Source organism: Pristiophorus japonicus, chromosome 1, assembly GCF_044704955.1.
Source record: "Pristiophorus japonicus isolate sPriJap1 chromosome 1, sPriJap1.hap1, whole genome shotgun sequence".
In the NCBI taxonomy this organism is placed as follows: domain Eukaryota; kingdom Metazoa; phylum Chordata; class Chondrichthyes; family Pristiophoridae; genus Pristiophorus; species Pristiophorus japonicus.
Window position 1 is genome coordinate 396,710,188 of NC_091977.1, and position 12,177 is coordinate 396,722,364.

At 45.0% G+C, this 12,177-nt stretch overlaps 1 protein-coding gene across 1 annotated transcript in view; it reads left to right on the top strand.

Moving 5' to 3' along the window:
• Positions 1 to 12,177, top strand: part of cpa6 (carboxypeptidase A6) — a 256,586-nt gene that overhangs the window by 176,000 nt on the left and 68,409 nt on the right. The window contains exon 4 of the mRNA XM_070884632.1: positions 6,762 to 6,873. Coding sequence (XP_070740733.1) covers positions 6,762 to 6,873 — 112 coding nt within the window. The remainder of the gene's footprint in view (positions 1 to 6,761; positions 6,874 to 12,177) is intronic.

Consider the following 12,177-nt stretch of genomic DNA (forward strand, 5'->3'; position numbering starts at 1 on the left):
ATTGTTTTTATTTGTTGTTGGGATGTGGGTGACACTGACAAGGCACTATTTATCCAAGACCATCCCATCCTCTGTCGTCGAACTACAGTACGCGGACAATGCTTGCGTCTGCACACATTCAGAGGCTGAACTCCAAGCCATCGTCAACATCTTCACCGAGGCGTATGAAAGCATGGGCCTTACACTAAACATCAGTAAGGCCAAGGTCCTCCATCAACCTGACCCCGCCACACGGCACTGTCGCCCGGTCATCAAATTCCATGGCACGGCCTTGCACAACGTGGACCACTTTCCATACCTCGGGAGCCTACTATCAACAAGGGCAGACATCGACGATGAGGTCCAACACCGTCTCCAGTGTGCCAGCGCAGCCTTCGGTCGCCTGAGGAAGAGAGTGTTTGAAGATCAGGCCCTCAACTCCGGCACCAAGCTTATGGCCTACAGGGCTGTAGTGATACCCGCCCTCCTATATGGCTCAGAGACGTGGACCATAAACAGTAGACACCTCAAATCGCTGGAGAAATACCACCAATGTCTCCGCAAGATCCTGCAAATCCCCTGGAAGGATAGACACACCAACGTCAGTGTTCTCAACCAGGCCAACATCCCCAGTATCGAAGCACTGACTGCACTCGACCAGCTCCATTGGGCGGGCCACATTGTCTGCATGCCCCCGACACAAGACTCCCAAAGCAAGCACTCGACTCGGAACTCCTACACGGCAGGCGAGCCCCAGCTGAGCAGAGGAAACATTTCAAGGACGCCCTCAAAGCCTCCTTGATAAAGTACAACATCCCCATCGACACCTGGGAATCCCTGGCCAAAGACCACTCTAAGTGGAGGAAGTGCATCCGGGAGGGCACTGAGTACCTCAAGTCTCGTCTTTGAGAGCATGCAGAAAACAAGCGCAGGCAATTGAAGGAGCATGCGGAAGGAGCGTGCGGCAAACCAGACTCCCCACCCACCCTTTCCTTCAACGACTGTCTGTCCCACTTGTGACACTGTAATTCCCGTATTGTACAGCCACCTGAGAACTCACATTTAGAGTGGAAGCAAGTCTTCCTCGATTTCGAGGGACTGCCTGTTATTGTAAGGTGATGACCATGTATTGTCCAAGCTAGTTGTCCTCAGGGCATTAATAGTTAACCACAAGTGTGACTCCAGTCTCACACTAAGCTAGACTATGTAGAAGCAACAGGACCCTATCCCTAAGGTGATGAGTGAACCAATTGGGTTTTCACAACCATCCAGCAGCTCTCATGGTCATTTTTTTCTGATGCTAGCCCACAAATTAGTAGATTGATTGAATTCAGTTTCACAATTTGTAATAGTGGATTTGAACTCTCAACCTCCGCATCACAATACATGCACTCCCCATCCACCCAGAGCCATGTATTCTCCTGGGTAAGGAGAAAAAACAGATTAAAAACCAAGGCCATTTATGGAAAAACTAACTGGAAAATCACTTTCCTTAGGTTTTCGAAACTAATCCAGGAGATTGCATTGCAAGAGTGAATAGTGCTCAGAGAGTAAGACTGTATGGCAAGAGGTGGGGGGAGGAATGAAATACAGAAAAAAATACTGTAGTATGGATAGCTTTTTTTAGTATTTGCAAGCTTCATTTTTATTAAATATTTGGTTAATGCTATATATTATGAACTAAATTTATAGACTTAAGTTTCTCAGCACTGAATGTGTTGAAGTGATGTCCCCCCACTTAAGCTTTGACAGTGTAATTTCCAAACAATTAAACAGTAAGCATTCTCATTTTATTTTAGTCGCTATTTGTTATCTTTCTGTATTTGCTATCTATCAGAAAATGCATCAAATTTCTCACATTGCTTATCCAAACCAGGTGCTGTGCCGCAGATATTTTAGATGCAAATTCAGTGGCAGCTAGGGGTGATTTAGACTTTCTGTTGCTAGATTGTTATATTTCTTCTGGATTACCATCTGTCACTTGCCTTTAGATTTGTTTGTCGAATGAATTCTGCTTGCTAGCTGATTTTATCTGCTGCAAATGACTACACGCAAAAGATAATTCTGTATAAAGTAACTATTCATTGCAAAATTAATTAATTATTTTACAAGCAATACAACAGAGAGTTTTTCTAGCACTGAAAGACAATTCAATTTGGTTGTACATGCCAAAATAATGCCTCTGTTATTGTAAGGTGATAGCAGTTGTAAAAGCAGTATTCAGCTGTCACAAACATTTCCAGCAAGGCTTAAGACTTGTTAATGCATACAGTACTAGATTCAATATAGTTTAGAGTCTCTCTAAAAGTTGAAGAATTTGATTGAAATTTAGTAATTGGCCAATATTGGACTTTGTGAAAGTGACACCTACTGGATTTTCAAAAGCAACAACAAAGGTTTTAATTTAATTTGTACTATAAACCCTGATTTTTAACCTAACCCACCAGGCGTTGTCTGGGTCGGACGCTCGTATTATACTCCACCCGATATTACTCTCCATTGACCCAAACCTACCTCATTCCCATGGAGCAGCTTAAGTTAAAATTGGAGCTGTAGTGAATTGAAGGAGTGAATCTTGGCTCAGTGGTGGCATTCCTGCCTCTGAGTCAGAAGGCAGTGGGTTTGAGCCCTGCTCTAGACAGTGTCAGCAAGCGAGAGTTCCAGTCTATGACCATTGGGTTGACATCCAGCAGGATACTTCATAAAATCATAGAAGGCCCATCATGCCTGTGCCAGCTCTCCAAGTCATCCCACTCCCCTGCTCTTTCCCCATTGCCCTGCAAATTTCTCCTTTTGGGGCAATAGTTGTAGTCGCTCTTGTAGGCTCTGAAGTGTAAAGGTATTTCTGGCATTGCAGTTGTTTCTTAATGGGGGCCTTTTAGGAATCCCACTTCAAGAGAAAGAGGCAGATCAGGACGAAGGAGTAAACTGAGCTGCTGCTGGAGGGAGAGCAGATAGGAAGAGGAATACTCAGAGAAGCAGGTGCCCCAGCAGCTCCAGTTTGTCAATGACCCAAGAAGACCAGGCCCACTGGGATATACTGTTTCTCAAGGGAACATTCAAGAAATGTGTTGAGTAAATTCTTTATCAATTAATTTATTTTAAGTGGCCATTATTGTAGATCTGTGGAGATGGTGGTCACATTGCTTACTTAAAGAGAAGCACTATGGGGTGAAATTCCTCTTGTTAATAATTTTAGTGAAAAAAAATTAAATCCCGTTTTGTTCTCACCCCAATCTTCTTACCAAATTTAAAAGGGCTAATTTAGGCTCTTTACTCATCAGAAAGACTCAAAGATTATTTGCCTCAGACTCATTGAGAAGAAAACAACTAGAAAGTTAAAAGCATATTGATGTTCATAGGAATACACAGTACACAAATCGCAAATATAATTGCAGATGCGGGAAGGCATTTGGTCCATCTAGTGCATTCTTTCATTTTCCATCACAAAATCTAACTTTTTTAAATGGTTCCACTGACGACCTGAAAGAAAACATTCCAGGTTATAGTCACAATTTGCACTTCCTGATATTAGTCCTGAATTTGCTTTTTACTAGTTTGTACCTATATCCTCTTCCTACACCAATATCCTATAGAAGTAGTTTACTCTGAGAAAAAAATGCTTCAAATTAACCTTTTCTTTTTCACTTAGTATATTATGTGCCTCTAGAAGGCCCCTCTCATTCACCTGCTTTCCAGACTAGAGTTTGAGTTTTCTGATCTTTTCTCATAACTTAATCCTCGAATACTAAGGATCAACCTCCTGGCTCTTCTTTGCACCAAGCTTCTTCCAGGGCTTGTGTTTCAGTGACCACAACTGAATGCAATTCTCAAAGTACAGTCTGAGCAAAGCACAATACAGCTTGAGCATAATATTCTATAGAAACGAAAAACAATGCTGTTCTAAATGTAGAAATTTTGCATTGAAATTAGAGAACAATTTCAAAATGCAGCTGCACTCCTGATGCTGCAGAAATTGCCCCATTTACATGACCAGGCAGGTTTACAACAGCTGGATCCACTTTGAAGCAAACTGTTTCATGAACAGCAACTATTCCACCGTTCCCAAAGGTATTAACCACATAACTGACCAGAAGTCTTGTTAATTGGCTTTTTTTGCCTCTGGCTGCGGCGCTTACAGCGGTGTTTGCAGAACCATCGCTCAGCTAACGTTTTCAATGCAGGTACCATCTCTAAATTGGATGATTCAATGCGGGAGGTAGAGGAAAATAGTCAAAGTATTCTAAAGGTAGCTTTATATTATGCACAATCCATGCTCGTGTTGCTGGTCTTGGCCAATCCAGGCAGTTTTACATTTGACTTGCACCCAGTTATCCAAAACCCACACTCAGTAAGCCAACTACTAAGTCGTGCAATGTAAAAGCACCCTCTCTAAAAACCAAAAAAAGTAAAAGGTTACAACAGTTGGTATATGGCTTATTCTTTAGAAATAAAATAAAAGTAGTTCGAAAAAGAGAATAAGAGGGAACGGGGTAAGCCAGTGCAAAAAGGATTTAAAAATTAGATATTTATGTTTGAAAAAAATGTATTTTAGTCATTTTTTTAATATTAAACAAATCTACTTTTGGCATCTAAATAGTTTTATTATTGTAATATTTGGTTTGTTTAATCATAAGTGTCACAAAATGGTTCCCTCAGAGAAACTGGAATTCCCTGGCGGCAGTCCAGAGATTATAAGCAATTTATGTTTTACTCAATCATATCCAGCACGCCATCCAAACTTAGTAATAGAAAGAGGGAAAAATCTGTACACAGTGAATTGGGCTATGGTAATCCTTACTCTCCCCCCATTATGCAGTCAAAACAGTAACAAATGGGTCTATTTTGAAAAGAAATGTAACTTTAAAAAAAAGCTAATTGCAAGTGATTACGAGATAATGCTAATTGAGCTTTACTGGATCACATTTGCTGAAACAGTTGTCAAAATGACTGATGTGTATAGCCATTGAGTAGCAAGTGAACAATGCAGCCATTGAAAACCTGCAATACCAATGAGTTTGTATTACTCTCCAAGTCTGGTATATTGATTTGTTAGGAGAATTGCTTCTCTTTAGCAATTACTTTAATTTTTTACATAGAATTGTTTTAGGTGCATCTTCAAAAAATATCCTAGCCGGCATTCTCCTCTTTGGGCGGTGTTCTTGGAAGGTGAGACTTCTGCACACCCATCCTAACCCAACCCATTTCCCTAGTTCGAGGGTCACCAGTGATGTATTGTGGGATTGCCGAGAGGGAGCCTGCCAGTGAAAGAGGAAAGTCTCAAAGATGCTGCAGTGGTGATGCTGGTGCAGCACCAAAAGTGCCAGTATGGGACTTTAAAGGGACAAAATTGCCCAAAGGTCAGAATACATAGAAACATAGAAACATAGAAAATAGGTGCAGGAGCAGGCCATTCAGCCCTTCTAGCCTGCAGCGCCATTCAATGAGTTCATGGCTGAACATGAAACTTCAGTACCCCCTTCCTGCTCTCTCGCCATAACCCTTGATCCCCCGAGTAGTAAGGACTTCATCTAACTCCCTTTTGAATATATTTAGTGAATTGGCCTTAACTACTTTCTGTGGTAGAGAATTCCACAGGTTCACCACTCTCTGGGTGAAGAAGTTTCTCCTCATCTCGGTCCTAAATGGCTTACCCCTTATCCTCAGACTGTGACCCCTGGTTCTGGACTTCCCCAACATTGGGAACATTCTTTCTGCATCTAACCTGTCTAAACCCGTCAGAATTTTAAACGTTTCTATGAGGTCCCCTCTCATTCTTCTGAACTCCAGTGAATACAAGCCCAGTTGATCCAATCTTTCTTGATAGGTCAGTCCCGCCATCCCAGGAATCAGTCTGGTGAACCTTCGCTGCACTCCCTCAATAGCAAGAATGTCCTTCCTCAAGTTAGGAGACCAAAACTGTACACAATACTCCAGGTGTGGCCTCACCAAGGCCCTGTACAACTGTAGCAACACCTCCCTGCCCCTGTATTCAAATCCCCTCGCTATGAAGGCCAACATGCCATTTGCTTTCTTAACCGCCTGCTGTACCTGCATGCTAACCTTCAATGACTGATGTACCATGACACCCAGGTCTCGTTGCACCTTCCCTTTTCCTAATCTGTCACCATTCAGATAATAGTCTGTCTCTCTGTTTTTACCACCAAAGTGGATAACCTCACATTTATCCACATTATACTTCATCTGCCATGCATTTGCCCACTCACCTAACCTATCCAAGTCACTCTGCAGCCTAATAGCATCCTCCTCGCAGCTCACACTGCCACCCAACTTAGTATCATCCGCAAATTTGGAGATACTGCATTTAATCCCCTCGTCCTACTGAAGGCCTTGGCTGAAACTAGGGCCTTCAGCAAGTTAGTGATGAGGGTCAGAATGGAGGAAGAAGAGACGACTACAAGGGTTTCTCACTTTATGGGGGCCCTCAGGGTCATCACCTCCACTTTCTGAGACCTACTGCTAAATTCCCCATGTTTGCCATTGGGGTGCGGGAGAAAATCTTGATCAGCCCACATACTCAGGAGGCCAAAGGGACATGGCTGGCATCTGGGGGTAGGGAGCCTGGGCAACCCTCCCCCATTGGTGGGCAGATGCTAGTTTTTCCGGCTGCATGGTGCAGGTGAGCACACATACGCATGTGACTCCCTGCCGCTTGTAAATTAGGGGCCCTCCCACGGACTTCACAAACTCCAGCGGGATCCTGTGGATTTTTGCCGTTGGTTTGTTTAAGTGCAAGTACTTACTGTCTACATTTTTTTTAGGATCCTTGTTTCTGATCTTCAGGGACTAATGGAAAAGCAAAGTGGCTCCAGTCCTCGTCTCCGCCGGTCAAGCCCTCTCTATAGCTATGAAGTCTATCATTCTTTAGAAGAGGTATGTGGATAAAGTCACAACAATTCTAAAAAGTGGTTGTGTGTGTCATTTAGATGAAAGAAATATGTCATATTGGGAATGCATGCAGGTTGTTTCATTTGGGCTAAAGAAGAAATAAGTCTTGGATATAATTTTAAGAAATGAAAAAATAAAAATTAGACAATTAGGAAAGGAATAGACCAAATTAAATGTTTCAGGTTGTGAGAAAGAGCATAGCTCCTTATTATTACATAAATATGTCCAAGGAGGGTGGTGTCTGATGTGAAACATATCATAGCTGACTTAAAATATGCTACTTCAGACTTCCACAATGGCTCAATTGATTAGAGCACTTTGCGGCTGTGCCATGCACCATAGTAAAGTCCCATGTTGGATTTTCAATCTGCTGAAATAGCAGATTTGTCAGGCCAGCTGTAGGAACACTACAATTGATCACTGCATTTCTGGAATAAATAGGAGTGCATGATCCACATCGGCCTCCTCCTGAGGTCCCCACCATCACAGAAATCAGTCTTCAGCCAATTTGATTCACTCCACGTGATATCAAGAAATGGCTGAGCACAATGGATACAGCAAAGGCTATGGACCCTGACAACATCCCGGCTGTCGTATTGAAGACTTGTGCTCCAGAACTAGCCGTTAGCCAAGCTGTTCCAGTACAGCGACAACATTGGCATCTATCTGGCAATGTGGAAAACTGCCCAGGTATGTCCTGTCCACAAAAAGCAGGATAAATCCAATCCGGCCAATTACTGACCCATCAGTCTACTCTCAATCATCAGCAAAATGATGGAATGTGTCGTCGACAGTACTATCAAATGGCACTTACTCACTAATAACCTGCTCACCGATGCTCAGTTTGGGTTCCGCCATGACCACTTGGCTCCAAACATGGACAAAAGAGCTGAATTCCAGACGTGAGGTGAGAGTGACTGCCCTTGACATCAAGGCAGCATTTGATCAAGTATGGCATCAAGGTGCCTTAGCAAAACTGAAGTCAATGGGAATCATGGGGAAACTCTCCACTGGATGGAGTCTTACCGAGCACAAAGGAAGATGATTGTGATGGTGGGAAGTCAATCATCACAGCCCCAGGCCAACACTGCAGGAGTTCCTCAGGGCAGTGTCCTAGGCCCAACCATCTTCAGCAGCTTCGTCAATGACCTTCCATCTATCATAAGGTCAGAAGTGGGGATTTTCGCTGATGACTGCACCGTGTTCAGTGCCATTTGCAACTCCTCCGATAAAGGAGTAGTCCATGCCTGCATGCAGCAAGACCTGGATGACATTCAGGCTTGGGCTGATAAGTGGCTAGTAACATTCACACCACACAATTGCCCGGTAATGACTATCTCCAACAAGCGACAGTCTAACCACCGCCCCTTGACAGTCAACGGTATTACCATTGCCGAATCCCCCACCATCAACATCCCTTGGGTCACCATTGACCAGAAACTTAACTGGACCAGTCACATAAATACTGTGGCAACAAGAGCAGGTCAGGCTGGGTATTCTGTGGCGAGTGTCTCACCTCCTGACTCCCCTAAGCCTTTCCACCACCTACTCAGCAAGCCAGGAGTGTGTTGGAATACTCTCCACTTGCCTGGATGAGTGCAGCTCCAACAATACTCAAGAAGCTTGACACCATCCAGAACAAAGCAGCCTGCTTGATTGGCACCCATCCACCACCTTAAACATTCACTCCCTCCATCACCGGTGTACAGTGGCTGCAGTGTGTACCGTCTACAAGATGCACTGCAGCAACTTGCCACGGCTTCTTCGGCAGCACTTCCCAAACACACGACCTCTATCACCTAGAAGGACAAGGGCAGCAGGAGTGTGATGACACCCTCCAGGTTCCCCTTCAAGTCACACTTGAAGTATATCGTCATTCCTTCATCGTCGCTGGGTCAAAATCCTGAACTCCCTCCCTAACAGCACTGTGGGAGTACCTTCATCGACTGCAGCGGTTCAAGAAGGTGGCTCACCACCACCTTCTCAAGGGCAATTAGGGATGGGCAATACATGCTGGCCTTGCCAGCAACGCCCATATTCCATGAACGAATAAAAAAAAATCTAACGAGAGATCCCCCTCTTGACCTCAAACCAGCGACCTTCAACTGGAAGTGTACAAGTGTACTTGCAGGTGAGGACTATGCGCTAGAACTACCACTTTTTTTGCATGCTTAACGCCTACTTAACGCCCATTTTACCGCTGAAATGACGTATAACGCACAAAATGGAAACTGACGGGCATTTTTGGGAAATTATCGCCGAGCATTACTTTCCCCATGTGCTTAATGCCGGGAAAAAATATTACCACCCGCCCCTGTTTTTGGGTAGAATCATCAGAATGGGCAAAATCAACGGCCATAATATCACCCAGCGTTACTTTCTACTTTCTGCAGAATTAACGCCGAGATTCAATAATATCGCCCGCCCATTTTATTTTTGTCGTAAAGAGCACATTTGGTGAAACTAACGCACGGGAGATCGCCCACCGTTACTTTCACCATCTCGCACACATATCATCCACATTATCGTTCGCCCAAAAAAACGCCCAGAAAAAGTGGACTGTTTTGAACAAACGGCAGCGGTGTGGCTGCCATTTTTTAAATCGCAGGTCACTTCATTCAAAAGGCTGCTTCAACTTCGGGGGAGTATGCATTGACTCTGGGGTTCTTCTCAGATGAAGTGAACATCTCAACAGACACATTTTCAGACTCTGGACTTTTGGGGCTTTATTCTAGATGTATTTTAGTGAGGAAACCATTGTTTCTGATCAATCGCTATTATACTTTCAATGCAATGGGGCCAGCAAACAGTAACTGTGCTTAAGCAGCGCTTCAGATGTCTTGACCACTGTTGTGGAGTATTTAAATAACACTCAACACAAGTCTGTATGTGGAGAAAAGAGTTGTTTATTTTGCTCGATCGATCGGCTTCTATACGAGTTCAGTTACTCGGTGACCCAAACCAGTCGTTGTCACTGAGCAGCTTCGGGGCTGCTATTTTTATAGTGTCAAAATACATACAAAATTTTGAAGTTCTGTGCAGAAGCTTTCCATTTGTTGTTTCCCTGCCGCGTCACAAAGTTTTGCCTAACTACTATGATTACAAATATTAATTGGTTAATACAATTATATTGACAGCAAGCTTCGTTACCTCCCCTGTGCGCCTTTTATCTGATCAGTTACGTGCTACATCATTACTTTTCTACGGTTAAGCAATTCCTGTGAAAGTACTTCTTCCCAGACCTATTTGTCCTTTACTAAATCTTCTGTTAATAGACAGACAAAGCTGTTAATTGTTATCTCGTGTAATTCTGTCTATGCTAGGATATCTGCCAAATACTCCCTTATCGAGAGTTATACGTTTTGGTCCCACGCTCAACTTAAGCTTAGCCACAAACTTTTTAGAATTACTAATGATTTTTAACCTATTCAACCACTCAGGAGGGGAGCTACAATACAACCCTGAGCAAGTAGGTAAATTCGTGGTTGTGTGCTCGATGCTGCACAACCTGGCTATCAGGAGGGGCCAAGAATTGCCAGAAGGCACTGATGCTCCACCTCAGGAGAGAGAGGAAGAGGACAATGAGGGGCTGGAGGCTGACCTAGGGCCAGACAATCAGGCTGGCTATGCAACCATGCCCACGATCCCCTCCAGACCGTAGGAAAGGGCTCGTGGTGGCTACATGGCTGCAAGACTCTTATATGAGCAGCTGATATCTGAACGATTTGCCTGAAAGAGCATTGATGTGAGTGACAACACTGACACACTGCTGTGTGTGTACAGCTCAGTCATCAATGGTGCCCATCATCTTGGTGCCAGCTAAAGTTAACGTTGATTGAAGTTAAGTTGTATTTAACCCTTTCATGTTAAGGAATCACCAGTGTGTAACAGTCCAGCTATCTGAGACAATGCGCAACAAGGTTGTGTTCAATAAAAGACATTTTATACCAACATAGTTCTGAAATCATAAGTATCACAGGCAATAATGCCCAACCCCCGCCCACACCCCACTTTTTCCACCATTAACATCAGTCAAGTGTTCTTCATGTCCAGCAACACAGAATACAAAGGCAAAGCAGGAGGGTGGTCCCCAGCCCCCATACATTGCAACAAATTGCATACACCCAGATGGGGATATAACACAGCCATCACCTGCGGACATGCACCTCACTTTCCTTCCCCTCCCCCCTTCTCTCCACCTCTACCCCTTCCCCTCCTCGCTCCACGGCGCCTAGCCAAAGAGCTCCTCAGGCAGTGCTTCATTGGGGAGGATGAAAGCAGATGCGGTGGTTACACGGATACAGGAGCGGGGGGTGCCAAGGGGGCAACATTCTCTGATGCAGAAGCAGGATCTTGGTCCTTGCTCTCATCTGTCGTTCACAGTGGTGGTGCGGAACCTAGGGGCGGAATGCCATGCTCGGGGACCACTGGAAGGCCTGTGCGAGCATTGTTCCTGGCTATCGCATCCAGGGCCTCCGCCATCCACGGAATGTACCTGGTCATGGTGGCCAGCTGTCGGGATATGTCCTCCGATGCTTTGATGAGCTGATCACCAATGTCTATAATCCTCCTGGACAACTGTACCATCTCTCCGCTCCCATGTGGCGCTCGTGGAACAGACCTGCCGCGTCCACGAGGCCTCCGCAGGGTCGGCACCGTCCTGGGGACAAATGGGGCGCCCTGTGGCCGGTACATCCAGAGTGAAGGCAGGAATGACTGGAGGACGACTAGATGGCCTTGGGGTGGAATGGCTTCTGGAGCGTGGCGATGCAGGTTCCTCGAAGTCCGCGCTCTCATCCGTGGAGAACAGACCCAGTAGATTGACGGGTGAGAATCGGAGCTCCTCAGCACCAAATGTAGGATCGTCCGGCGAGTCCGGCCCTGCACCCCCACCTTCTGGCCTCTGTGGTCTTGCCTGGGACCGCACTGCTGGCTGAGCTGCAAAACACAAATGAGGTTATTAGAGGAGAAGGGGGTGCTAGGATCACAAGGTGAGTCCAGGGCTACACACAGCATATGCACGACAAAACCACCACCGCTCTCAAAATCATCACAGACGTCACATTTCATGACCATCAACACATTTGCATTGCAATGATTTTCATTAGGCCACCATTATTTCTGTGACAATTTTATAGTGGGTGTGGCATCTATTGACTTTACATCTCGCAATGGTGTAAGCTTTTCTCACGTGGCTCTGCAGATGCGTCCATGGCTGACCGGGTGTGCTTCCTCACGAGTGCTGGGGACTGGTGGCCTCCCCCACCTGTTCGCCTCTGCACCGATCTT